The following is a 27250-nucleotide window of genomic DNA, read 5'->3' as shown; positions in this document are numbered from 1 at the left end:
GTCTTGATTTGGCACCTGTATTGCTTTTAAAAAAAGGTTTTTATGCACAACTTTGCTGTTTAGCTAGTTGCTTTAGAATAGCTTTGTTATTTCTAGAAAGCTTAGTTGAAATAAAATTAGAAATTCCCAGCAGTGTACAGCTTTGTGACTGTCTTCATGTAGCTCAGAGACCATTAATAGTTGAACACTCTTTTCCAGATGTAAACACCACTGGGTTTTTTTGTTTGTTTGTTTGTTTTAGTTTTTTGAGACAGGGTTTTGGCTGTCCTGGAACTCAGAAATCCACCTGCCTTTGCCTCTGCGCCTCCGCCTCCGCCTCCCAAGTGCTGGGATCAAAGGCATGTGCCATCACTGCCCTGCTTTGCTACACTCTTATGGATACAATTTAATACTCTTTGAGAGCTGATTTCTGTGTCTAGATTTGTAAGTCTCTTTGAACATAACACTAAATGTAATAAAACATGGACTAATCATAAACACTAATGCCACCTTAGTGTTGAAAACAAAGGCACATTAAAGATGCTCTTTAATGGAAGGAGAGAGAAAAGCACTTTTTGGATCCTGAGCTGAGACAAGTAATAAGATGACAGGGACCACGAGTTGTGGCTCAGGGAAAAGTCAAGAAGGTTCAACTACAGTTCGGTGAAAATGGTGAGGTCTTTTTATTTCAGTACTTGACAAAATACCCATAAAGTTCAAAACTCCGACCATTATACAAAAATAGGTCTCTACAAGTGATATGTTGTCTTCATCACCAGTAGCAAATACATTAAGCAGAAACATGTAACTTCAGTAGCTTTGTAAGAAAAGCGCAGGACACCACAAGCTACCCATCCAGCAGCACGGCCCTTTGGAAAAGTTTAACCTTTTCACCCACCTCATAAATACACAAAGTTTATAATTTAATCATTTAAATTAGCATTCCACAAATATACATGTAATTTAATGATTACTGTGCATGAACACACAATGCTTATATACACAAACTCCAGTTTGTCTTCATGTGCTGCTAAGGATTTGTATACAATCATAAGCTGTGTATGTATTGGTCCCATTGAATATTCACAATACAAAAGCACAAAAGAGCCATTGATTTACAAAAGGGAATCTATTTAATAATCAGTTAATGTTTCAAAGGATTATCTCCTCATGCCAAAGTGAAATTGAGTAGTTGACCCTGTTAAAAAAAAAAAAAAGCAATTAGACTTTACCTATATAACGGCAGCCAGCTAATATGGGCAGATGGATCTGTGTAACACCATCTCAAAATGTCAGGGGCCAGGAAGATGTTTCAATGGTCAAGGTGCTGCCAAGCCCAGCAATCCAAGTTTGATCCCTGGAACCCACATACTGGAAGGACAACCAATATGCAAATTTTCTCAGTGCCACAAACATGCTGTGGCACAGATGTGCACAGATGTGCACACACACAAATGGAAAACCCGATGGTTTCAGACCTGAACTTAACCCCCCCCCACTCCCCCATTCCCTGTTTGTGTGTAGCACAGAACGCTCTAAATCGCTGGATCCCCCAGAGTTGGAGTTACAGGCAGTTATGGGCTGCCTAGGGCTGGGTGCTAGGAACCACAAGTAGGTCTCTATAAACAACAGTGTGTTCTTCACACAAAGCCACCTTCAGCCCTAAGCTTAAATTTAGCTCCAAGAGGCTGACTATAGTTAGAGGTCACCTTGACTCCCGATAGCAAGGGAAAGGAGAGTGCCAATATATTTCATGAGCACTCTGAAGGTTACTTGGGTTAAATACCTTTCTTCTTGAATGGAAAGCTAAACTACGTTTAAATAACTGCAGTCCACGGTATTAATAGAAAAAGAGTCCTTCAAAAATAACCAGGGGCTGCAGAGATGGTCTAGCTGTTAGAAGTACTCCAGAGGACCTGGGTTTGATTCCCAGAGTCCTTCAAGAATAGCCAGGGGCTGCAGAGATGGTCTAGCTGTTGGAAGCACTCCAGAGGACCTGGGTTTGATTCCCAGCAACTACTTGGTAGCTCATACTCCTCTATAACTAAGTCCTAGGAGCTTTGATGTCTTCTTCCGGCCTTTGCACAGACACACATGGAGACCAAACACCCATACATACAGAATAACTAAAAAGCAAACAAAAACAAATCCATCAAAACAGATGGCGAGCACAATGGCTTAAACTAAAACGACTCAGTCTTTGGGTCAGCAGTAAGTGAATGAAGGCAGGGAAATTTTCTTATCATGAATGAAACGTACCTCTACATAAAGTGTGACAATTTGTGTATAGTTCTGAGGAGAATAAAAGATTCTTACAAAGTCTTAAAAATTGCATTTTTATCTGTCTCTGTGTGTAGGTGAGTTGGTTTTCTCCTACCTTGTGGGTTGTGGGGATTGAACTCGGGTGCTCAGGCTTGGAGGCAGGCGCCTTTAACTGCTGAGTCATCTCTCCACCCCTTTAAAGTTCATCTTTACGTAACATGGTTCATATGTTGAGGGGAGATATGATGATGCTTAGGGTCTTACAAGGCGAGGCTTGTTGGGAGGCCACGCAGAAGGACAATGAGTGGAGACAACGACTGCATCACCTGCTTAGTAGGGCAGGGCTCGCACCACCATCTGCACCTCGCTGCTTTCTGCCATGTGCTACTTAGGAACAGTTTCTATGCTGGGCCAAGAGAACCTTGCAGATGGTACCCATCATGCACTTTGTCTAACCCAAATGAAGTACAAAATCACACGGTCAGGGCTGCTGTTGGAACACATTTAGGATAATGTGTGATAAAGAGTTTAAGCTGGGACAACTGGGTAACTTCTGCACTAAGCTACAAGATTTGATTAACCTGCAGAAACACGTGGGAGAGTTAGAGACACACGAGTGGATCTACATTGCCGCTACAGAGAAGTGGTTAAGATCCGGTACCTGACTGTATAGCTCCAAGTCGCCTTTTCAGTGCCTCTAGCCGAGTGACGTAATCTGTCAGAGATTTATCAGGATTGTACTGGTGAAGTTGAGAAGAAGCCATTGAAATAGAATTTAAGTCTCCTGGAGTACCGGGGTACCTATGGATTAAATTATATTCAGGAATCCAATTTGCCAGAAACAATGCAATAAAACTGACAACCTGAGTCCCTGCTGCTCTACACGCTGCCTGAGCGATGGATCCAGACTTGGATCCAAAGATGCCATTATGAGAAGGCCCAGCACAAGCCCTGCAGAGGTGCTCAGAATATGCAGGGTTTGTGTTAAGAAACTTGTCACAGGTCTACAGCGTTACCTTCTTTTTTTTGTAATGGACGGCTATCAGTACTTTTCAAATGTCTAACTACAGCATGTATTTTTAAACAGCTTATCAATTGTTTACTATGCCTTTAGAAACCATTTACAAACTAAAAAGTAGCTCTGCTTCTAAGCTTTAAGACAGAGAAACTACATGTAACTAAAGATGTTTAGCTCTCATAATGCAACGTCATAAGCTCTAACAGTCTACTTCTCTCTGAAATATCATTTACTCCACCCTTGTTTGATAAATTCTTACCTATTCTGCAATGGTAAGGGAGACCTAGGATAGTCCAAATCAAATCTTGAGCGGTATGTTGCATGTCTTGGTTCTCCATACAGCTCCAGCCCACCAGGAGAATGAGAGAATGGATCAATCTTTTCAATGCCTAAATAAATCCAAATAAGTCACCATAATGAAAAAAGTACCAAGCCTCAGAAGACACCTATATACCAGTAAGGGTTTAAAAGAATAGTAGTATATGACACTATGTATTATTTACAGCCAGTTTCAATTCTTGCTAAAAGAGAACAGTACAAACCAAAGAGCCTTTCAGTGGTTTTCTGTTTACCTCTGAATATGACTATTTCTGGTATCAAGAACTATGCTTCAAAGAAAATAAACTCATTGGAATATTTCCCTTGTAAAATACCTAGTAGCTACTAGATAAAAGGGGGCAGTGCTTCTGAGAGTATGTGCTTTAGAGGGAAAATGTGGATAAAAATACTATACTATGTAACCAAATCTTATCTTCACTAGTCTACCTTTCCTGGAAACAAAACCAATGAAATCAAGATTTGCTAACTTTTTGTGCTAACACAACTTATTATGGTAAAAATACCACCTCAGTTCAAGGCTATCCCAAAATACTCTCAGGGTACCAAGCATACTTTGCTGCCCTGCTATAAGAACACCTGAACATGGCACAGTACTGACACTGTAGTGTGTCCTCTAATTCTGTGCTCTACACTTAAAATGGATAAGAAGCCAATGTAGAAAGAGCAATAGCCCTTAACTAAAGAAAAATTATAGGCACTTGAGTAGTTGGTAGTAGAGCAGCTGAAGGCTCAAGAGTCTACTAGGCCATGGAATTCCCATATATTTGTTAGAAAAAAAGAAATCGGGGGTAGGGGATGGACAATCTTAACCGATTTGAGAGTTGTGAATCAAGTAATCCAACAAAACGGTTCAGTTACAGCCTAGAATTCCTTTGCCTTCACTACCTAAGGCATGGCCTATGAAAGCTATTAACTTAAAAGATTGCTTTTTTACTATACTCTGGGAAGAGCAGGATAAAGCAAAATTTGCCTCCGCAGTGCCTACATATAAAAATGCTCAACCTGTAAAAAGATTATCAGTAGAAAGTATTTCTACAAGGAATGTTAGTCTAACTTTATGTCAATATTTTGTGCAACAACTGCTAGAAATAATTCATAGGCAATTTCCTCAATCTAATATGTAGATGATATTTTGTTGGGTGATTTAGATGCAGGTACTTTAGAGAAAATGGTTGGTGAAACAAAAAGAATTTTGCCGTGTTGCGGTTTTCAGATTGCTTCTGATAAAATAAAGAGGAAATTCTATCCACTATCTAAGGTTATAAAACAAGTAAAAAAATTTAACCACAAAAGATACAGATCAGAACATATGAGTTATGAACTCAATGATTTTCAAAAATTAACGGGAAATATTAACTGGATACAGCCTACCACAGGATTAACAACTCATGAGTTAAGTACTTTGTTTTAAACATTACAAGGAGATTCAGACTTAAACAGCCCAAGACAGCTAACAAAGAAAGCAGAGAAAGAGTTAACTTCAGTAGAAAGGACAGCAGGATGAGAATGTGGACTGCACAGATCCCAAACTGGACCGTATTTTGGTTATTTTGCCTTAGAGTCATTATCCGACTGGGCTCAATTATGCAAAGGGAAGATAGTATTCTAGAACAGATCTTCTTAGCACAGAAAGTAAAAATGTGAAGACTTATATAGAAAAGGTTTCTGATGTGATTATAAATGGGAGAATAGGACTACATCAATAGTCAGACCCAGCAGGAATCATACTGCCTTATACTAATGCTTAGATTATGTCATTATGGGTAATAATAAAGACTGGCAAAGAGCTTGTAACAACTATTTGGGAGAAAGTAACAGTAAATATCCTAAAAGAAAGCGTCTTCAGTTTATAGAAAGAACTAATTGGATTCTCCCGCATATTGTAAAAGGAACACCAATTCCTGGAGCACCTACATTTTATACTGATGCAAATAAATTGGGAATAGCTGGTTATAAATCAGAAAAAAAATAAGCAAAGTAATTCAAAGCTCACATACTTCAGTTCAAACATCAGAGTTCTATGCAATGTGTGTGGTTCTATTAGATCTTCCTGAACCTCTTCATCTAATTACTGACTCTCAATATGCAAAAAGAGTTGTTTGCATATAGAAACTGCTGAATTTATTCCTCATAATTAAGAATTAACATTATTATTTATATAACTGCAACAGACAATCAGATATAGAAAATATCCATTATATATCACCCATATTCAGTCTTGTATAGTCTTGCTAGGTCTATTAGCCCAAGGAAATGAAGAAATTGACTAATTATTAATAGGAAATATGTTAAAAGCATCAATATTTCATGAAAAAAATAAGTTAACAATAAAGATTTAAAGAAAAAAAATTTCTATCACCTGGCTACATGCCAAGAAAATTATAAGAAAATGTCCTACTTGTTCTTTGTATAACCAAACCCCATTGGCCACTGGAAGTAGCAGAAATGAAGTCTGGCATAGATGTGTTTCATTTTGCAGAATTTGGAAAACTAAAGTTTATACACTGTACCACTGATACATCCTCAGAGTTTCAATGGGCAACTGCTTTGATTTCTGAAAAGACTGATTCTGTAATTATACAGTTACTGGAAGTAATGGCTATTGTAGGGGATACCTGTACAAATTAAGACTGACAATACCCCTGCATATGTATCCATTAAGATGAAGTAAGTCTTTGTATATTGTAATATAAAGCACATTATAGGTATACTACAGGACAAGCAATTGTTTAAAGATGCAATCATACCTTATAAAACAAAAACGAAGAATAAAGACAGGGATAGACTAAATAGTGCTCTGTTAACTTTAAATTTTCTGAACATTAATGTGAAAGGAACAACAGCATCTGACACTGGGTTATAGAAAAAACTGTGGGATTAATAAGCCTGTGTACTATAAGGACGTGTTAACATCAGAATGGAAGCCAATGAATGTATTGCGTTTATTTTTATTTTTATAGGAAACTAAAAGCTGTGGAAACCATCAAACTAATAAGACTCAGAGTTGAGCAGTGAACGTCTTCTGAAAATCACGGACATTGACCCAGAAAGAGGAAAGAAGAGAGCCAGACCTTCCATAGTCAGCCAGAAAAGCCTGGACAAGAAACGTTCAGCACCTAACGACAGACAGGCCCATGAGTAGGACTTTGGTCTCCTGCTATACAGAGCCATCCACAGTGCAAAGCAACCAAAGGCCCATGAGCAGAACTGCAAGCAAAGGTTCAGAGCTGGGGACAGAGATTAAGAGACTTCAATGAGGAACTCCTATATACAAGATGCTAGAAGTTAGGACAAAACAGGAGTAAACAAGATTCAAGAAGCAGTACCCAAGTTACAGGAAAGAGAAGCATCCCTGTTAGGTCCTCAACTCATCTGTGGATGTGCTCCTGAGAGATCAACAGACAGATCACACCACACACCCGAGAACTCTAGAAAAGACATTGGGAAGAACTGAGAAGCAGCTTCAAAACTGTCTAATTAAGTAACTAAAACAAATGGGGGAAGTGTAGGATGAAATATCTTATGTGTCTGGCCCTTTAAGTGATCCTATCCTCTTCAGTGGCAGTTGCCTATTGGACTTCTAAGAACAGGATATAAGAGGTAGCAGAGGCTGAGAGAGAATGAGAAAGGAGCTGGAGAGAGGAGGAGGAGTAGGCAGAAGTAGGGTCCAGGAGACAGAAAAGTAACAGAAGAGGAGGGGAGAGGAGAGGGGAGGGAGGGGAGAAGCAAGGAGAAAGGGGACAGGAGGGAAGGGGAAAGGAGAGGGGAGGGAAGAGAAGGGGAGAAAAGAGGAGGGGAGGGAAGGGCAGGAGAGAAGAGGAGAGGAAGGGGACAGGAGGTGAGGGGAGAGGAGAGAGAGGGATACAGAAAGGAGAGGAGAGAGGAAGAGACAAGGAAACAAGGGAGGGGAGGGGAGGGGAGGGGAGGGAAGGGGAGGGGAGGGGAGGGGAGGGGAGGGGAGGGGAGGGGAGGGGAGGGGAGGGGAGGGGAGGGGAGGGGAGGGACTGAGCAGGGTTAAGACAGTTGAAAGTGACCTGGGCTAGCCAACTGAGAAGAACATTGGTGACAGCTGAGCCTGGAGAAGATACTGTTAGGAGACAGAGAACACACAAAGTAGCTATACGAGATTATAAACCCAAAGAATTAAGAGGAAAAAAGCTCCATTTTTTTTGTACTCACTATCTTTGGATAACAACAGCATTAGCAATTTCAGAGTCATACACAGAAATTATGCCATTTTTTTCTACCTTACCTGGACTCAGTCCAAAGCCATCCCTGTTAATATTGATGGAACTAGCACTTGTCACTTGCTGCCACCGTCGCACCAAAAATTTCATTCTAAAAGAGCCAAACATAAAATCTCAAAGTCATAATAAGTATAAACATGTACATCCCATAAAATCATGGCATTTAATTATGAACACAAACATTTTACCACAGTCACATGAGCACCTCAGCTAAACGACACATAGTCCACTGGCTTATGTCAATTCTCCAAGCACAGCGCAGGGCATGGCCTCCCTTCACTCCCCAAGAGGCCACTGCCAGTGTCTCTAATAAGTGGGGCAGAAGGGGATGAAGGGCAAAAATGGACAGAAAACAGTGGGCAAAGAGAGGATGAAGGTAATGGAGAGAAGGAGAGAAAGGACGTCAGACAGATGATAAGAGGACACATTTCAACAGGCATTAACAGGAGGCCAGGGAAACGGGGAGAGTGTTAGACCCTGTGATCAGGATAAAAAAATCAGTGGTGCTTTCAAAAGGAATGAAGGTGTCACCAGCTAGCTGAATCCCTTGCTGGCTGCCCATTCTGCCCTGGGCTATGGAACTTTTTGGAGTACCAGCTGTAATTTCTTAATTCCAATTTCAGAGTTCAGTTTAAGGAGGGTTAAAATATCATAAGCCTACAGCCGGGCAAAGAGAAAGGGATAAGCCAGGCATGCTGGGAAACCCTTTTACTCAGGAAGCAGAGGCAGGCAGAGCTCTGAGTTAAGGCCAGCCTGGTCTACATAGTTCGAAAACAGCCAGAGTGACATAATAAAACCCCATCTCAAACCATGCCTTAAAGAAGGGAGGTGAGGGCTTGATAGTAGCTTTTGGGAGCCTTCTGGACTTCTCAGCATTACAGGCTGACTCTTGTCACCTCTGAAGACCATTCTGTGTCTCTGAGGTCTGTGCATTTTACTCTCTCCCAATAGAAAGGGAGATGACATTAGGCAGGAGTTGTCTATTAATGCATCCATTGGGCTTGCCCTGCAAGGTGATGAAGGGGCTGTGGGGCTGTGGAGCTAACGTGAGGACTGGAAGAGGTAGGCAGGGCAGAGCCAGCAGTAAGACAAACCCTGGCTCCAATGTAGAGCTGCCATGGCGGACGGAGGCTGAGCTCCTGCCTGGCTGCCATGCCTGTAGGTTGTGCTCCCTCAGCTTTCTCCTCTTCCTGCCTCATCTGTGAACTGAATTCCTTGGTGACAGTCTCTGAACAGCTTCCAGGTTTTTAGTTTTCTTTGGAAAACATGACAGAGGTTTTTAACTGGAAGCCGTTCAGACATTGCCATGTAGGGGCTAGAAAGAGTTCGAAGAGGTGAGAAGCAGCGGCTGCTCTTGTGGCGAGCCTTGTTGAGCTCAGTACCCACTTAGTACCCAGGGGATCTGATACCCTCCTCTGGCCTCGGCCGGCTCCAGGCACACGTGGTACACAGACACACACATGGGTGTGACACCCACACACACAAAGTAAAAGTTAAAAGAAGAAAAAAGGAGAGAAGAGAAACAGCCCCGCTCTGAAGAAGTACCAGATGTCACCCAACTGGCACAACTTTTTAATAAAAACAAAATTTCCTTTAGACTCTGGTTGTGTAACGACAAAGGGGATGGAGAAGCACAGTCCAAGCAGCCCAGGTGTCTGTTGGGGCTGGGGGGTCAACTGGGTCTTCACTCTATAGCCACTAGCAGCACCAATGCCAAGTCCCAGCCTGGACTGCCAGGGAAAAGTTAGTCCAATCCCTGCCTGAGCAGGCTTAAACCAGGGCATTCCTCAGCTGGGCACCATGGAGTGGCTTATTTTAACAGTGAAGAAAATAAACATATATACCACTCTTAGCAGTAATTTTTCAAAAACATCCATCCTTTCCCTTGTATACCTATGTGTGCCAGCTAAGTTTATTTGGATTTATTTATTTATTTATTTATTTATTAAGGACAACATGGACTGGGACAGGAGTGAGCAGCTACTTATACCTGGAAAGTCATTTTCTAGGGTTTACCCAGAACAGATTCTGCTGCCAGGGTGAAAACGTGGCGAGAAGTAAGTAGTGTACAGTTCTAAAGTGTCTACTTCACATGCGTCTCGTTAGTGGGCTTACGACCAAACTGAATTTTCTTCAAGACTTTACCTTGAAATTGCAATAGACACTCTGACGGCAGAACGAAACCTGGTGAATCCCTTTGGGTGACTGGTGATTGTCTTGGGATCCTTCAAGGCTAGGTGTCCCCCCATTCGGGCAAGAACCCCCAGGGTGACGTCTTCACACTCCTGGAATCCCCCCAGGAGCAGCAGCAGGTATTTTTTCTGATATATGAGAGCTTTCCGGAAACTTGAAGCTCTCAAGTATTTATTATAAATTTTCTATATTTAATGGAGAAAAGAAGAAAGATGTCAGTGAGAAGACGTTTGAGTTGTTCTACAGAGGAAAACTACCTCGAGAGATAGAGAAACATCTTAGGCCACATGCCAGGCTGCTGTTTTTCTGGAACAGGCAAGCTGACAGGAGAAGAGTACCTCTGAAGTATAGCTTCTAATCAGAGTTGTGTTTGTACTGATTTTAGGGTTAGCCCTGTTAATCACATTTATTGCAAATATTTTTATCATCATGAATGTTTTAAAAATATCCACTCTGGAGCTGGAGAGATGGCTCAGTGGTTAAGAGCACTGACTGTTCTTCTAGAGGTCCTATGTTCAATTCCCAGCAACCACATGGTGGCTCACAACCATCAGTAATGGTATCTGATGCCCTCTTCTGATGTGTTTGAAGAAGGCAATAGTACAGTCATATAAATAGACATATAAATAAAATAAATAAATCTTTTAAAAGATATCGACTTCATTTTTTAAAAAATCAGTTACTCATCCATTTAACTTGTTAAATAAGTTTTTGTGTGTCTCTGTATCCACCTCATAGTTGTCTGTCCCTCTGTGTCCACTCTATACTTGTCTGTCCCTCTGTGTCCACCCCATAGTTGTCTGTCCCTCTGTGTTCACAGTTGTCTGTCTGTCCCTCTGTATCTATAGTTGTCTGTCCCTGTGTCTATCCATAGTTGTCTGTTTCTCTGTGTCCACCCCATAGTTGTCTGTCCCTCTGTATCTATAGTTTTCTGTCCCTCTGTATCTACAGTTGTCTGTCCCTCTGTGTCTATCCATAGTTGTCTGTCCCTCTGTGTCCACCGCATAGTTGGATTAAATACTCCAGGGCCTTGTCTTCCTCTCCACTATGGACTAGGTTAACTGATCAAGGCGGCTTTACCACAGTTTGTTGCCAGCATGACAGGGACAGCCTGAACAAGCATCTACATTTCTGTAGTCTGTTCAGTTATGGCCAGCGGGAGCGATGCATGAGCATGCAAGGCGCTGCCTACCTGCAAGGCAGCGTGCTCAGAGTCAGGGCTCAGGTTCCGCAGTAAAGCGTCATTTCGTAGCTCAGCTTTTAGTTTATACACTTTCGCTTCTGCCTTTTTCAAAGCTTTCTGAAGAGATAACTTTTCTCTGTTCCAGACTTCCTTTTCTGAAGCAATTATGGCTTCGATGTCAGCTGGATCAATAAATGAAAACCTAGAACACTGCAGAGACATGGCCTATCAGATCATTTTCAAAAAGATGACTGAATTAAATCACAATGGACGACCCAGCCTCGGCCTCCCAGCCCCACAGGGAAGTTCACAATCACACTGTCTGGGTCTAAGTGTTCAGTCTTACACACCACTGAGACGGTGGGTGGGAGGGAGGGACTCGAAAGGTAGCCACATGAATAAGTAGCTACTCCACTATGCAGCTGTTTTGCCGGTCTTTTCTACCTTTAAATATAAGGGTGAATAGAGAGACTAGCTCTTCTTTGTAGCTTTACAACGAATTTAAATTCAGAGACTACCTTATGCGTTTGAAATACATAATTTAACAGCCTTTAAAAAAAAGAAGATAGAATCTCACTGGTGAAGAAACACTAATCCTTGCTAGTCAGAGATGTGGTAATGTAGACCAGATTATTATCTCTGAATTCACAAAGATCTGTCTACCTTTGCAGCTTAGTGCTGGGATTAAAGGCATGTATCACCCTGCCCAGATTAACATCATCTTTCACTTGGTCATTCACTTAGTAACTAGTGACTGGAGAGAACAACAGTTAGTTTCTAGGACCATCACATTTCATGTATCCATGTTCAGGCAACACATACATGTTTACGTCTTAGATTGACTTGACTTGGTTTTCTCATGTAGAAGCTGAATGCAGATGAACCATTCTGTATGCATAGAACCCAGAATGTGGTAGAGAGACCGCCCCCAGTCATAGGTATTTTTATTACTATTGTCATCATATATATTATTTTCTACATATTCTAATAAGATGCGTACATGGTATTTTTAGACTATGGTTAAAGGTCAAGCTAGAGAGAAGTCCCTAACTTTGAATCACTTCTAAAAGCAGACATACACAGTCTCTGCCGGCTCCTGTGTGCCAGTAACACCGGTTCAGCTCCTCCAGCTTTATGACTATGCTCCGTAAGGTGTTCTTTTCTTCCGTCAGTTGGTTGATAAGTCTCGTTAGCTCAGTATTTTGTCTCATTAGGCTTTCAGTTAAGGAGCCACAGGAAGAACTGGGGGGTCCTAAGCTGTGCTGGAAAAATAATGGCACAAGGTTATATACAAACACACACACACACACACACACACACACACGCGCGCGCGCGCGCGAGTAACTCCCGTAAAAGCTAACAGGTGCTGACACGGGTTCCATGAACTGGTACTTGGTAATAGTGAGAGCATGCCAAGCAGGCTAACAGCTAAGGAGGGCACAGGAAGCAGGACAGGCACACCCAGAAGGACAGAGGCTCAGGTAAGAGTGTGCTACTTTGAGGGAACTAACAGCGCTTTGTCAGACTAAATGTTGCTGTGTGTTATGTCAGACCTAAGCACGGCAACAGAGAGCCAAGGAGACTTTAGGAGGTGCCACCACAAACAAAACTGACATGTTTACAAACATTCCTCTGGCAGCAGTGTACAAGGTAGAGCAGCTTAGGGAAAGATACATGACCATAGCACCTGGCAGTTTGGTAAGAAAGTTGTAACGGTTTACACAGGAAATATAGAGGCAGAGACAGAAAGTAAATGACATATGAATGGACATTTACATGGCTTGTGTCTGCTCATACATACAGGGAAGGGGGAAGAAACACAGTCTGTGATGCCTCCTAGCTTTCCAAACTGAGTGACAACTAGAAAGAGGAATGAGGGAGGGAGGGGAAGAGAAGACAAGGTTCAGATTGAATGTGTGTGTGAGGCTCCTGAGGGATCACCACTGGAGAGTTTCCCCAAAGATGTCTAGTAACTCACTGGACACACTCCTGCATGGGTCACAGGGCTACAACAGAACTGCTGCAACAGACAGCAACTGCACAAGGCCAAGACTCTGGTCACTTTGTTCATGGAATCCCAGGACCTCAAGCAGTACCTGGGACAGGAGAGTCATGCCATGGGAAATGGGAGGTTTCACAGTTGTAGTTAAGAGAAAAGCAAGACTAAGAAGAAAAAGGACAGACATGCCTGGCTGACAGCAGGGTGAGAGCAGAAACACAGAAGGCAAGGAAAACAGGATTTAAGAAAGCAAGTACAGCTGGGCTTTTAATCCCAATGCTCAGGAGGCAACCTGAACTCTGTGAGCTTGAAGGCAGCCTAGTCTATATAGCTGGTTCCAGGACAGTCAGGGCCACACAGGGACCCTGTCTCAAATAGGCAAAAAGATTTTTAAAAAGCCAAAAAAGTGTCAAATGTACAAAGCCACAAAGAGGGAGGGAAAAGCCCCCCAGAGCAGTCAACTGAGAAGAAAGACGCCGGCAGGACTCCGAGCTCGTGGGAGGCAGGACAGGGAGGCCAGGCTCCCCTCTCAAGAAGCTTTGACTGTGTAAGAGACTAATTATATAACAACAATAATGAATGTGAATCCCCCTCGACTCTCAATGCCTCTTGGGGAGAAGAGAGGCACTGTATTTCAAATAAAAAAAAACAAAAACAAAAACAATCAAGACCCTTACAAAACAGTTTGCTAATTTTCGAACTATTTATAGTGTATTTGATCTTTGTTCCCTCAAAAGTCTTACCTCATCACCTGGCTGGCCAGTTAGTTTCTGTAGTTGCAAAATAATTCCATCAATATTCTCCCGAATCCAAATAAATGCATCATCACTTGCTGTTTCAAATTGTAGCCTTTAAGAGAAAGACAAAAAGTGAAACCAGACCTCCCAGTGACACTTCCTAACACACACTTAGGCTTGGGGGCTGCTCTGTTCCACTAACACACACTAGTGGTTAGAGGCCATCTATCACTTAGCTTTTCTCGTTCAAGGGGTTAGCTGTTTTCAGAAGTGTAATTTCTGCTACAGAATACCATCTAAAGTAGTCACACATTCTCTTTAAAACATCTCTTCTGTGGTGTGCATGTGCTGGTGTGTGCCTTTCCTCCTACGAAGCAGAGGCAGGCAGATTTCTCTGCATGTCTGAGGCCAGCCTGGTCTCTATGTCACCTAGGGCTACACAGTTAGACCTGGCCTCAACAAAACAAAAACAAAACAAAACAAAACAAAAACCCAAAATCCATCATTTTGTCACTCTTGGCTGATCTGTCAAGTGTGTCATTTGTACCCCACAGGAGGAAGTCTAACCTGCTGCAGGCTTTCTGTGCTACATGCTGAAGGTTTGAAGCCACATGCTGAAGTGTCTGTCTGACCATTTCCAAGTCATGATTATGGTCAAGTTCTCCTCCATTTATTTCAATCAACTTTGTGAAGTTCGTGTCTTTGGTCTCTCCCATCTTCTGTTGAAGAACCCAATTTCTAGTCCGATCATCAGTGAAGCTCCAGGTGGCTGGCTGACAATTTCAGACAGAGAAGGAAAACACTCACAAATGACTAGCATTTCATTTTCTTTCTCTAGGGAACAAAATGACCACCCACACTCCAGATAAAGTTCTACAGACACCATTTTGGGATGAATTGAACATAACTATTTAAGTAACTGGATAACAGTATTTGAAGTTTAAAAATATTTTAAAATATGAAGGGTATTTAAAAATATTAAATTTACTCATAACTTTAAAAAAAAAAAAAAGATGTGAGGGTACCAACGCCACAGGGTGCATTTGGAATCAGAGGGCAGCTTTGTGGAACTGGCTCTCCTCCTTAACATGGGTTTAAAACTGGACTCAGGCCTGCAGATCTAACCTACTGAGCCATAAATACTGCCTCAGAAATACTGTAAAGGAAACAAAATTTAATACCACCTCATGAACACTATAAAAGCAAGAAAACCTTACCTCATTAAGATTCTGGTGTACAAGTCCTCTACTCGCCCACTTCTCCTCAGGTTCCAGCTCCTGCTTCTGGAATTCCTGCATGATCCCTTGCAGCCGCTTGCCCTCCAGGTCCAGCCTGTACACCTGCTGCCTTTTCTCCTGGAGCTGCCGCTGCAGCTCTTCCACTTTGCACTGCAGCTCCTGCATCTTCTTCTGGCCCTGGGTGTTTGCCTCCTGCTCTGTCTGCAGTGTCTTCTGATGGACCTGCCTGTCCTTTTCCATTTGTTGCCGTGTTTGCAAGGAGTCAAGTTTATATTTTTCAGTTTCACTTAAGAGTTCTACTATGCGGCTGTGCTTTTCCTCCAGTTGTTTCTGTAGCTCTTTAAGTAGGTCCTCAGAAGGCAAGGCTGGCGGGGGCTGCCCGCCATCATCACGGCTCTGCAGCTGGGCATACAGCTCCCGCTCCTTGTCTAGGGTGCTCTTCATCTCTTGAACCCTAACTTGCTCTGACTCCAGTAGAGCTTGAAGCCCTAAGTTGCGGCCTTGTTCTTCTGATAACTGGGCATCGTGCAACATTTTCTGTGACTCTATTTTCTGCTGAGATTCATTTAGCAGCTGCTTCTGTTGTTCCAAAAGGAGGTTTAGCTGTGTATTTCTCTGTTTCTGATCCTCAAGTGAAAATTTCAGATCCTTGAAGTAAAAATGTAATTTAGGATGAACACATTAATATTAAAAATACTTTTAAAGTATATGACCATGACTTTGGCAATAGCAACATGGAAACATTTGGTAATTGAAGACAGGATTGTTATCCAGTAGACAGTGGTAATTATTTAGATAGCCAAATGGCTTGCTTGCATCAAGGATATAAACACAATCTTCTCTGGCTAAATATAAGGCAGAATATATTTCTCCAAATAACAACCTTCAAAATACATGTGTTCTTATGCTAGCTTATCAATTTATTAAAGGAATATATTTTTAACATTTTTAAAAACTTGTATACAAAGGCACAAGAAAATAATGTTCCAGAGTGTCATGATAAGCAAAGAATAACCATGGCATAGGGGAGGAAGCCATCTTTAGAGAGGGAAGAGAGGTCATGGAATGAACATGAAATTAAAACACAAAGGTGCTGTTTGTGGGAGGAAAGGGACAGGTGGAGGGTGGCCTGGGATCATGAGAAGGCAGTGGGGGTGGGGAAGGAAACAGCAGAGAGCGATACATGTTAGTCCGACAACACTTGTGAAGATGCTTTTCTTTTTTTTTTGTTTTGGCTTCGCTGTCAAAGCTCAAGTGTCCATAGGAGTATGGGTTTACTTCTGGGTCTCCAAATCCATTGATCAACCTGTCAGCGTTTATACCAACACCACACGGCTTTTATTACTATAGCTCTGTAGCAGAGCTTGAAATCAGGCACGGTGATACCTCCATGAGTTCTTTTATCATACAGGATTGTTTTAGCTGCCCTGGATTTGTTGTTTTTCCATATTAAGTTGAGAACTGCTCTTTCAAGGTCTGTAAAGAATTGAGATGGAATTTTGATGGGGAATGCATTGAATCTGTAGATTGCTTTTGGTAAGATGGCCATTTTTAGTACGTTAATCCTAATGATCCATGAACATGGGAGATCTTTCCATCTTCTGAAACTCCCTCAATTTCTTTCTTCAGGGACTTGAAGTTCTCGTCAAACAGGCCTTTCACTTGCTTGTTTAGAGTTATACCAAAATATTTTATATTATTTGTGGCTATTGTGGAAGGTGTTGTTTCCCTATTTTTTTTTCAGCATTTGTATAAAGGATGGCTACTGATTTTCTTTTTTAGTTCATTTTTTATCCAGCCACATCATTGAAGGTATTTATCAGCTGTAGAAGTTCCCTGGTAGAATTTTTGGGGTCACTTACGTATACTAATATATTGCCTGCAAATACAGTGATACTTTTACTTCTTGCTTTTCAGTTTGTACCCCCTTGATCTCCTTTAGTTGTCTTCTGGCTCTAGCTAAAACTTCAAGTACTGTATTGAGTAGATATGGAAAGAGTGAACAGGCTTGTCTTGTTGCTTTAAGTTTCTCTCCATTTAGTTTGATGTTGCCTATGAGCTCGTTGTATGTTTGTGTGTTTAGGTATGCCCCTTGTATACCTGATCTCTCCAAGACTTTAAGAATGTAAATAGATCCATATCTATCACTCCGCACAAAGCCCAAGTTCAAGTGGATCAACAACCTCAACATACAACTGGACACTAAATCTCATAGAAGAGAAAGTGAGGAGTTGCCTTGAATGCATTGGCACAAGAGACAACTTCCTGAACAATATACCAATTGCTCTAAGATCAACAATTGATAAAAAGGACCTCATGAAACTGCAAAGCTTCTGTAAGGCAAAAGACACTGTTAAAAGGACAAAACAACTTACAGAATAGGAAAAGATCTTAACCAACCCTACATCTGACAGAAGGCTAGTATCCAAAATATATAAAGAACTCAAGAAACTAGACATCAACAAACCAAATAATCCAGTTGAAAAAAAATGGGTACAAATGTAAACAAAGAATTCTCAACAGAGGAATCTCTAATGGAAGAGAAGCACTTAAAGAAATGTTCAACATTCTTAACTCATCAAGGAAATCCAAATCAAAAGGACTCTGAGAGTCCATCGTACACCTGTCAGAATGGCCAGGAACAAGACGGAAAGGGACAGCAGATGCTGGCGAGGATGTAGAGTGAAAAGAACACTTCTCCACTGCAGGTGGGACTGCAAACTTCTATAACTCTGGAAATAAATCTGGTGATTCCTCAGAAAACTGGGAATATTCTACCTCAAGACCCAGCTATGCCACTCCTGGGCATATACCCTAAAGATGCTCCAATATACTATAAGGACACTTGCTAAATTATGTTTATAGCAGCTTTATTCATAATAGCAAAATACTGGCACAACCTAGATGTCCCTCAACTGAAGAACAGATTAAAAAATATGGTTCATTTACACGATGGAATACTATTCAGCTATTAAAAACAATGACATCATGGAATTTGTAGGCAATGGATGGAACTAGAAAATATGATCCCGAGTCGGGTAACTCAGACCCAAAGGACATGCATGGTATGTACTCACATATAAGTGGATATTAGCCACAAAGTACAGGATAACCATGCTACAATCCACAGACTCAAAGCAACAAGGAGGGCACAAGGGAGGATGCTTGAATCTCACTGAGAAAGGGAAATAGAATAGACATCAAGGGTGAAGGAGGACAGCAGGAGGGATCAAGTAGGAGGAGACAGAAGGAGAGAGTCCTGGGAGAGAACTGCAATCAGTGACAGGAGGGACAATAGTGACAGCTAGAAACCTAGGACAATGCACTCTATGAGGGTGACCCTAGCTAAAACTCATGGCATGGGGATAAGGAAACTGAAATGGCCATCTCTTCTAACCAGGCAAGACATCCAATAGAGGCACTGGGACACAACCCAACCACAAAATATTTCATCCACAATTTGTCCCACCAACAAGATGTGCAGGTAAGAATGGAACAGAAATTTAGTGAAGGGCCACGCAATGACTGTCCCAGCTTGAGATCCATGCCATGAGAGAGAGTCCACCCCTGATACACGTAATGAAATTCTGCTCTACTAGCCGACAGGAGCCTAGCTGAACTGTCATCTGATTAAATGGAGATAGGGGAATCCTGTAGAAAAGGGGGAGAAAGGATGGAAGGAGCCGGAGAGGTCAAGGCCACCACAAGAAAACCTGCAAAACAGCTAAACTAGGCCCATAGGGGCTCACGGAGACTGAACTGCCAAAGAGAGCACGCATGGCACTGACCTAGCCCTCTACACATATTAACAGATGTACAGCTTGATTCTCACGGAGGAATCCTAACAGCAGGATCAGAGCCTGTCTCTGTGTTGCCTGCCTTTGGATCCCTTCCCCCTAACAGGGTTGCTTTGTCTAACCTCAATAGAAGAAGATGCACCTAGTCATACTCCAACATGATGTGCCAAGGATGGCTGATATCCATGGGAGGCCTCCCCTTTTCTGAAGAAAAAGAGAGGACAGGAGTAGGTGAAATGAGAAGAAATAAATGGGAGAGGAGGGAAGGGAAGCTGTGATCAGGATGTAAAGTAAATAAATTAATATAAAAAAGAAGAAAAAGAATGATACATTTATGCAATAACATCATGAAATCTATTATTTAAAAAGTATTATTTAAAATGGCCGGGCAGTGGTGGCACACGCCTTTAATCCCAGCACTTGGGAGGCAGAGGCAGGCGGATTTCTGAGTTCGAGGCCAGCCTGGTCTACAGAGTGAGTTCCAGGACAGCCAGGGCTACACAGAGAAACCCTGTCTTGAAAAAAAAAAAAAAAAAAAGTAGAAGTGAACAAACAATAGCAAGATTTGGCTGCAGAATTATGACAATTCTTGCTTCTTCAATGGAGATTACTGGTAGGATGTGATAGATCCTGTCTCAGTTTTTTCAAAAGAAGAACACTGATACAAAATGGCCAGATACCCTCAATGAGCAAACTTTGCTGTATGCATATAATCATTAAAATGTTGTTAGGTTAAGAATACTGGCTGTTCTGCCAGACAGCCTGGGTTCAATTACCAGCACCAAGATGACAGCTCACCAATGGCTATAAGTCCAGTTCCAGGACATCCAATGCCATCCCCCTGCCTCCATTAATGCATGCACACACATGGTGCACAGATACAATGCAGGCAAAACACTCATATACTAAAATAAAAACAAATGAATCTTAAAAAAATAAAACACAAAACAAAAAACTATTGGGCTTGGTGGCACATGCATGTAATCCCAACTATTTGGGAGGCTGAGACAGAAGAATCAGGAGCCTAAGAAAGTTCAAGAGAGCCTGTCTCAGGTTAGAGTGTAGGAAAAAGTGAACTGGAGGTAAGGTCAGGTGGTGCAGTGCCTGCCAAGCATACGGGAAGTGTGAGCTTAACCCAGAACACTGTGAAAACAAGACAAGGTACAGACTGACTACCTGAAGAAACACAGCACTCGTCTCTCTCCATGAGTATCTGTGGCCACAGGCAGTGTGTGTGTGTGTGTGTGTGTGTGTGTGTGTGTGTGTGTCGGGAGTGGATTTGAGGGGGAAGAAAGGCAAAGGAAGGAAGACATCGATATACTATACAGATCCAGATGTAGTGATCCTCAGATTTTACAAGTACCCTAACAGGGTATTAATCAAAACAGCAGGGAAGGAGGGGCATCTATCCCAGTGAACTACAAGCCAAGACAAACGGCAAGCCTGTGGAAGCTTCACAGGCTCACAAGCCAGCATGGAGAAAAGAAAAGGCAGAGAGAAGATCTGTGTATTGCAAAGCAAGCAGCTGCTGAGGGCGGGGCCTTGCATCCCTGGTGCTGTGGAGGGAATGATTTTAGGGAAGGAAACACAGTATTTCAGCACGAACTCTTCCTTCTACTAAGGCCTAGATAATTTTCTAACAGTATTCAACACAGGGCCAACAGTGCATACATTTTAAAGGAGAACAGCCTTACAACAAGATTCTCAGAATACGTGGGACAATACCTCGAGTTCTTCTTTTTCCCACTCTTCGTGATGTCCTGACTTGGCCTTTTCTTTTTCCAAAGCCCACTGCAGCTCCAGTGACTTCTTCTGCTCCCTTGCCAATGTATCACTAAGGAAATGGACTTCATCGGTCTTCTCTTTAATTTCTAACCTAAATGGGGAGAGACGTAAATGTGACGTTATCTCGTGAGCAATGTTGTCATAAAGAAGAACTTGTTCTCCAATACAGAGGTATATTATAAACTGGCTATGGTATGTCAAGTTAAGGCTTCCAGACTGGCCCACGTCAGGTGAAGCACTGTCTTCAACAGTATAATTTTATTGCCATAAAGATAATACTAATTAACTTGTTTTGACTTCTACTACACATAGAAATCATGTGAATTTCTGTGTGTGAAATCAATGTCCAAAATAAAAACATGTGTATTTGCACATGCCTCTGGCAGGCAGAATACTTCAGTATTCACCCCAGTGATGTATCCTTTTCCTATGCATTCCTGATTCCCACACCTGGCAGATACTAGTCAATTAAAGCTCCAGATCAACCATCTCTCAAAGCTAGTCTGTGGTAAGATAGAGGCAAGAATTAGATCTAATAACTGTGGACTGAAGAGAAGTCATAGCACAGGGGAGTCGCAGCAGAGTGTTGGCCAAACGATCACATTTTAAATGTGGAACATCAGGGGGTTTCCTTCTGCACCCATTCTCCTGCTGTTTAAACTTCGTGTGCTATCTGCAAAATGGTTATGACCCACCGGTACAATTCCTCCGCTGACCCTTAAACTAAAGCAGCTGAGCACACCTGAATGCTTCTAACTCCTTTAAGCGCTTATGCTGGGCCTTGAGTGTTGTTCCCAATTCCAGTTTCGCCTGTGCAAGTTCACTTTTTAGTTCTGCAACCACCATCTTTTCTGAGCTCAGCTGCTCCTGCAGCTCGGCTGCTCTGTCTCTCAGGCTGCTGAGTTCCAGCTGCAGTTCCAGTACGTGGGACTGCTTCTGCTGCATACTGCAGTCCCGGAGTTCTATAAAGAAGAAAGACTGCAGTTAAAGACAGCTTGGCAACTCTTGTGCGATGAGTATTTTACTCCTAAGAACTCATTTGTAATTCAGTTAATTACTACAAAGACATTGTCAACTGCCCCCAGTCCCCCAAACTGATAATATATATAGTGCTGGTTTTTTCTCAGAGGGCTTAGGGGCAAATGCTTCAGAAATAAAAACACAAGGGAGGGACAAAAATGTAACAATGTACTAATGGATGCAAGACTTTAAATAAGCAACTTTAGATGCTCATAAGATATTTTAATTAGGAACTTGCATATTTGTATATGTGGAATGCCAACCATTCACATTGAAAATTCCTAGTAATTTCTGATAGCCACACTCAAGATTTACAGGAGTTACCCATAGGACAATGACTACAACGATCTAATTTTTATTCGTTTCTTTTAGAGAAGGTTTTATCCTGTAAGCCTGCATAGACTAGTCTGAAATTCTCAGCAACCTTCCTGCTTCAGTGCCCTACATCCTGGACCACAGATGTGAGTCACCACCCCCAGCTCTGATCCAGCTTTTCTAAATGAGAACCTATGTGGTGACTAAAGACGAAGGACGTGTCCTCAGCAGACACGATGAACACCCCTCTCTGAGTAGCCCAATTAAAACATGCCACTCCTGAAAAATAGGAAAAGCAGCCTAAGCCCACACAGATGTAAAATGCAGCTAGTCTATTATGATGAGAAAGGGGATAAAGCACTCTATCTAAGTTCAATTAAAACCCTCTCACGTATGCACAGCATACCCCAGAGAAAGGCAGCATGACTGACAACAGCAGCTGTTGGCAAAGATGTAAGCAACAAAACACTGAACCCCATTAGTGAATGCCACACTGGTATGATCACTTTTTCAAATAGTTTGGACCAGGCATGGTAGTGCACACCTGTCACCCCCATTCAAAAGGCTACAGGCAGGAGGACGAGGAGCTCACAATCACCCTTGACTACATAAACCTTAAGGGCACCTGGGATAGATGACACCCTCTCAAAAATAAGTACACCATTTGGCACTCTAATAAATTTGAAGTTACACATCCCATGACCGAGTGACTCCCTTCCTTGGAAGCTGGGAACACTGATGTCCATATGTATTGGAAACTCTGTAGAAGAAGTGTCTTAGTTGCTCCGACTCGAACAGCTAACAGCAGAAACAGCCGAAGGTTAAGACACAGAATTTGCCCACAGAATTGTGGAGAGATCTGTCCACAGCAGCAAAAGCTAATGTGGAGATATTTGCAGAAACTTGGAAGAATGTCATATGAGGTGAAGTAACAAGACACAAAATACACACATTTTATAATTTGGTACAGTGTGTATCTGGGGTTTGTAAGTTACTGTATGGATGTGACACATTACAATACTGTAAACAAAGAATTAAAAATTAACAGCCACTGTTATTGTGGATTCCCTTTTTAGATAGATATCTTTTTTAGTCATATTTGTTTTATTCGAATTTATAAAATATGTAGGCATTTTTGTAAGTAGCTGTCAAGTCTAATAAAAAAAAAAAAAAGGAAGACAATTCAGAAAGTGAATCTGAAGCAAAGCCAAGAAAGAGGAGCCCCTGAGCACAAAGGGGAATTAAAGTCTCGCCCAGTGTCTGGCAAAGCCCTTTCTCACCTACGTCTTATCTGACTCCTCTCTGGGTTTGCCTGCTGCTGCCTTTCTTCACACCCTGATGCAGCCAGGCTAACCTATTCTAAAGTCTAAAACATCTAGATAGATATCTTAAGAGGACCAAAAGACTTCTCAATGAAGAATATAAACCTGATGAACTGAACTGTATCAATGCAATACCTGTTTATTTTAAATTATATAGCTTTTTAAACCCACCTGACAACGACTAACCCTAATAGTTTTTTGTTTGTTTATTATTGGATACTTTATTTATCTACATTTCAGATGTTATCCCCTTTCCCCATTGCCCCCCCCCCCGAAACGCCTTAACCCATTCTCCCTCCTCCTATTTCTATGAGGGTGTTCCCCTTCCCACCCACCCATTCCCACCTCCCCGTCCTCAAATCCCCCCTCACTGGGGCATCCAGCCTTCACGGGACCAAGGCCCTCCTCTACCACTGATGCCCAACAATGCCATCCTCCACTGCATATACAGCTGGAGCCATGGGTTCCTCCATGTGTGCTCCCAGGCTAGCTGTTTAAACCCTGGGAGCTTTCCTGGGTTGGTATTGTTGCTCTCCCCATGGGGCAGCAAGCCCTTTCAGCTCCTTCAGACTTCTCTCTAACTCCTCCACTGGGGACCCTGTGATCAGTTCAAAGGCAGACTAACAACCATTTTCATGTTAGGAGAATGAGGAGAGAAGGAGCCTGAGCAGAAATACTTCAGAAGGCAACACTCGAGCCCTTTAGGCTACCGGATCAAAGGAGCTGCATGCACACACCTTGGCTGCCTTTCTCAGATTCTTCTTCTCTTTCCAGAGTCATTTTCCTGCCATTAATTTGAGCACGCAGATCTTCTATTTCTGCCAGTAAACTCCTTCTATCTGCTTTCTGCAGACAGTCCATTGCTGTTTGATATTCAATGCCCTGTCAAAAAGGACAATGAAAAACTAAGTAAAGGGAGGCATAGAGGTGATGGAATTAGTGACCAGAAGGCTGAGTGAGAAACAATGGCCCACACATGCTACTTTATTTTTTTCATTAAAACTTTTTCACAATTCTTCTTGTCCAAAAAAATCTGTGAGGGTTTGTTGCAAACAGATGGACTTTTATTTCTAAATATTGCTGTGCATTTCCTAGAAGTAGGAATGTTCTTGTTTTATTATTACTTCATTTGTTCTGCCTGTCTGTGTACATTCATAGGCCCCACAGTGGGCCTGTGGAAGAGGACAATCTGTGAGACTTGCTTCTCTCTTCCCATGACAGAGGCTCCAGTGATGGACCGAGGTCATAGCTTGGCAGCAAGTGCCATTACCTGCTGAGCCATCTCTCTGGATCAGGAGCAGCCAGCACAGGCACAATATTCTTATCAAAAATTAACATTACTATATTATCTAAGGAAGAGAAGTTAAATTTTCACCCACTGTCCTTTATAGGAAAATCAAAGTAGTACTAATAAGTCTTCTGGGACCTTGAAATGTCTGCAGAGCACAGGCTAATTTGGCCTGTCATCAGTTAAAACAAAACAACACATTCCCAATCCTTAATTTGTACTGATTGAAGCCAAAGCTCTTGTAACCCCCCAGCTAGCCTCCTCCCACGATGACATCTGACACAAGTGGAAAAAAATAGCACACTGGTAAAAGAAGGAAGCTGACAGTATTATCTGAACTATAGGCTTATTTAAATGTCATTGATTTTATATGCATGTTGCTCTCTTGGCATCTGGCAGTATGAAACTTCACCACCTGTCCTGAGGTTCACTTCATGCGCCATAGTGAGAAGCACTTCAGCAGATTCTTCTGAAGTCACAGCTTCTCCCAGCCTCAGCTCCTGGGAAGGATTCACCTGTTCTCCATCAGTATAACTTTATGATTTCAAGAGTGTCTATAGCAGACAGAATAGAGGACATCGACAGCCTGTTCCTTTTTACCTACTGAGCTGTTTCACTATTCTATCTACCTGTCTGTCTGTCTATCTGTCTGTCTGTCTGTCTGTTTATATCTCTCTATATCTATCTATCTATCTATCTATCTATCTATCTATCTATCTATCTTCCTTTATTTCTTTAAAATTAGTTTTATATACATGTGTGTGGTTATCTGAGCTTATGCACCCACAAGCATGTACAATCTTGGAGAGCCAGAGAGAGAGCACTGGATCCCCAAAACTGGAATTACAAACATGTGAGATGCCACGTTGGGAACTGAAACCAGGTCCTCTGAAAGAGCAGCCAGGACTCTTAACTCTTAACTCCTGAACTATCTCTAGCCTCTACTGAGTTGTAACTCATTTACAGGTATACCACAGTTGGTTCATTTCCCATTGGAGAACAAATGAGTTGTTTCTAGTTTAGGAGATTTAAATATAAAACTTACAAATATTCATGTGCAGCTTTTCTTTTATGTCACTGCTTTGCCTGCATGTATGTATGTGCATGTGTGTCTGGTGCCCACGGAAATTGGTGGAAGAGAGCACTAGGTCCCCTGGAACTGGAATTATGATGGCTGGTGAACCACCATATAGGTGCTTAGAATCAAACTAGTGTCCTCTGCATGAGCAACAAGGGCTCTTAATTGCTGAGCTGTCTCTCCAGCCCAGGTATAGGTTATTCAAAAGATGCAAGTTTTCATTTCTGTCACACTTGTGGTGTGAGAGACAGCGAGGCCAGAGTTGCTTTCCTGTGGCACTCTTCCTGCAATGTGGCACTGTGGGTCACAACGCAGTTGCTCTGCGTCTCTACCTGTCCTGTCACTGTCTCTGCTCTTCTGTTGCCTCCTCTAGTCGATGCATGATGGTCTGATCCACCTCTTCCCAAGAGAAGATTCCTGTCATGCATTTAATAGAAGTACAAAAAAAGCAGTGGGTCCTTCACATCAGCACTTAGCTCACATCACTGCTACACTGACAGATTGCTTGAGCTATGTGCAAGGATTCTCCACGGAGAGTTATACTATCAATGAAAGTATCTTCTGGAGTATTAGTTCACAACTAGGTAACGATCATTAGCCGGGTAGTGGTGGCGCACGCCTTTAATCCCAGCACTTGGGAAGCAGAGGCAGGCGGATTTCTGAGTTCGAGGCCAGCCTGGTCTACCGAGTGAGTTCTAGGACAGGACAGCCAAGGCTATACAGAGAAACCCTGTCTCGAAAAACCAAACCAAACCAAACAAAACAAAACAAACCCAATCATTTAACATCTTTCCATATGAACTTTAGCATCTACCACTGATTATTACTTAATAAAATAAGTCATGTTTAATAAAAGGTTATTCCTTAACAACACAGCCCTTGGAGAACATCCACCAGGAGGCACTCTCCTGTGATACTGTAACTTGTCTGTTCAAGAATACGACCTTATGAATCTTTTTGACTCTGCTTCATTATCTTTTACTATCTTTTAGTTTAGGTTTTTTGGAGGGAGCAGGCTGGGGGATGTGTGTGTACAGTGTTTCCCCAGGAAAAGGTTTGTCACACAACACCAGGCCTTGAACTCAAAGATCTGCCAGCCTCTGCCTCCTAAGTGTTGGAATTAAAGACATGTGCTATCTCATTCAGCTAGTTTGATATTTAAATTTTCTAAAATTTTGGCCAGTGCAAAAGCTTCAGGTTGGCTTCTTTGAACTTTTTACACATTCTCATTATTCTGTGGCTAGTGTTTTACAAGTCAGTGAAGAGAGAGCCCAGGAGAGTCCAGGCTTTACCTCAATACCTCCCATGCTCCAGCCCTAGAATTCCGGGTCTCCAAGGACCTATCAGCTCCTTTAAAGAGAGAATTGTATTCAAAAGCCAAGATCTGAGCATACTAACAGTAAGACATTTTTAATTATTGGTTTACTGTAGAGGTCTTCTAAAGCTTTCT

At 42.1% G+C, this 27250-nt stretch overlaps 1 protein-coding gene across 6 annotated transcripts in view; it reads right to left on the bottom strand.

The window, feature by feature from the left end:
- Positions 1-638: 638 nt before the first annotated feature.
- The window catches only part of Akap9 (A-kinase anchoring protein 9), a 142505-nt gene continuing 115893 nt past the window's right edge, over positions 639-27250 (bottom strand). For all 6 annotated transcript variants that reach the window (XM_076913077.1, XM_076913076.1, XM_034519015.1 and 3 more), the window contains 13 exons: positions 24172-24316; positions 21520-21739; positions 20718-20868; positions 15175-15843; positions 14525-14730; positions 13964-14069; positions 12301-12483; positions 11231-11431; positions 9991-10223; positions 7851-7936; positions 3519-3648; positions 2903-3042; positions 639-1177 (listed from right to left, as the gene is read on the bottom strand). In XM_076913077.1, coding sequence (XP_076769192.1) covers positions 1140-1177; positions 2903-3042; positions 3519-3648; positions 7851-7936; positions 9991-10223; positions 11231-11431; positions 12301-12483; positions 13964-14069; positions 14525-14730; positions 15175-15843; positions 20718-20868; positions 21520-21739; positions 24172-24316 — 2508 coding nt within the window. In that variant the 3' untranslated portion in view covers positions 639-1139. The remainder of the gene's footprint in view (positions 1178-2902; positions 3043-3518; positions 3649-7850; positions 7937-9990; positions 10224-11230; positions 11432-12300; positions 12484-13963; positions 14070-14524; positions 14731-15174; positions 15844-20717; positions 20869-21519; positions 21740-24171; positions 24317-27250) is intronic.

The sequence above is a fragment of the Arvicanthis niloticus genome, chromosome 15, assembly GCF_011762505.2.
Source record: "Arvicanthis niloticus isolate mArvNil1 chromosome 15, mArvNil1.pat.X, whole genome shotgun sequence".
Lineage (NCBI taxonomy): Eukaryota > Metazoa > Chordata > Mammalia > Rodentia > Muridae > Arvicanthis > Arvicanthis niloticus.
This window is presented reverse-complemented; position numbering and strand designations above follow the sequence as displayed.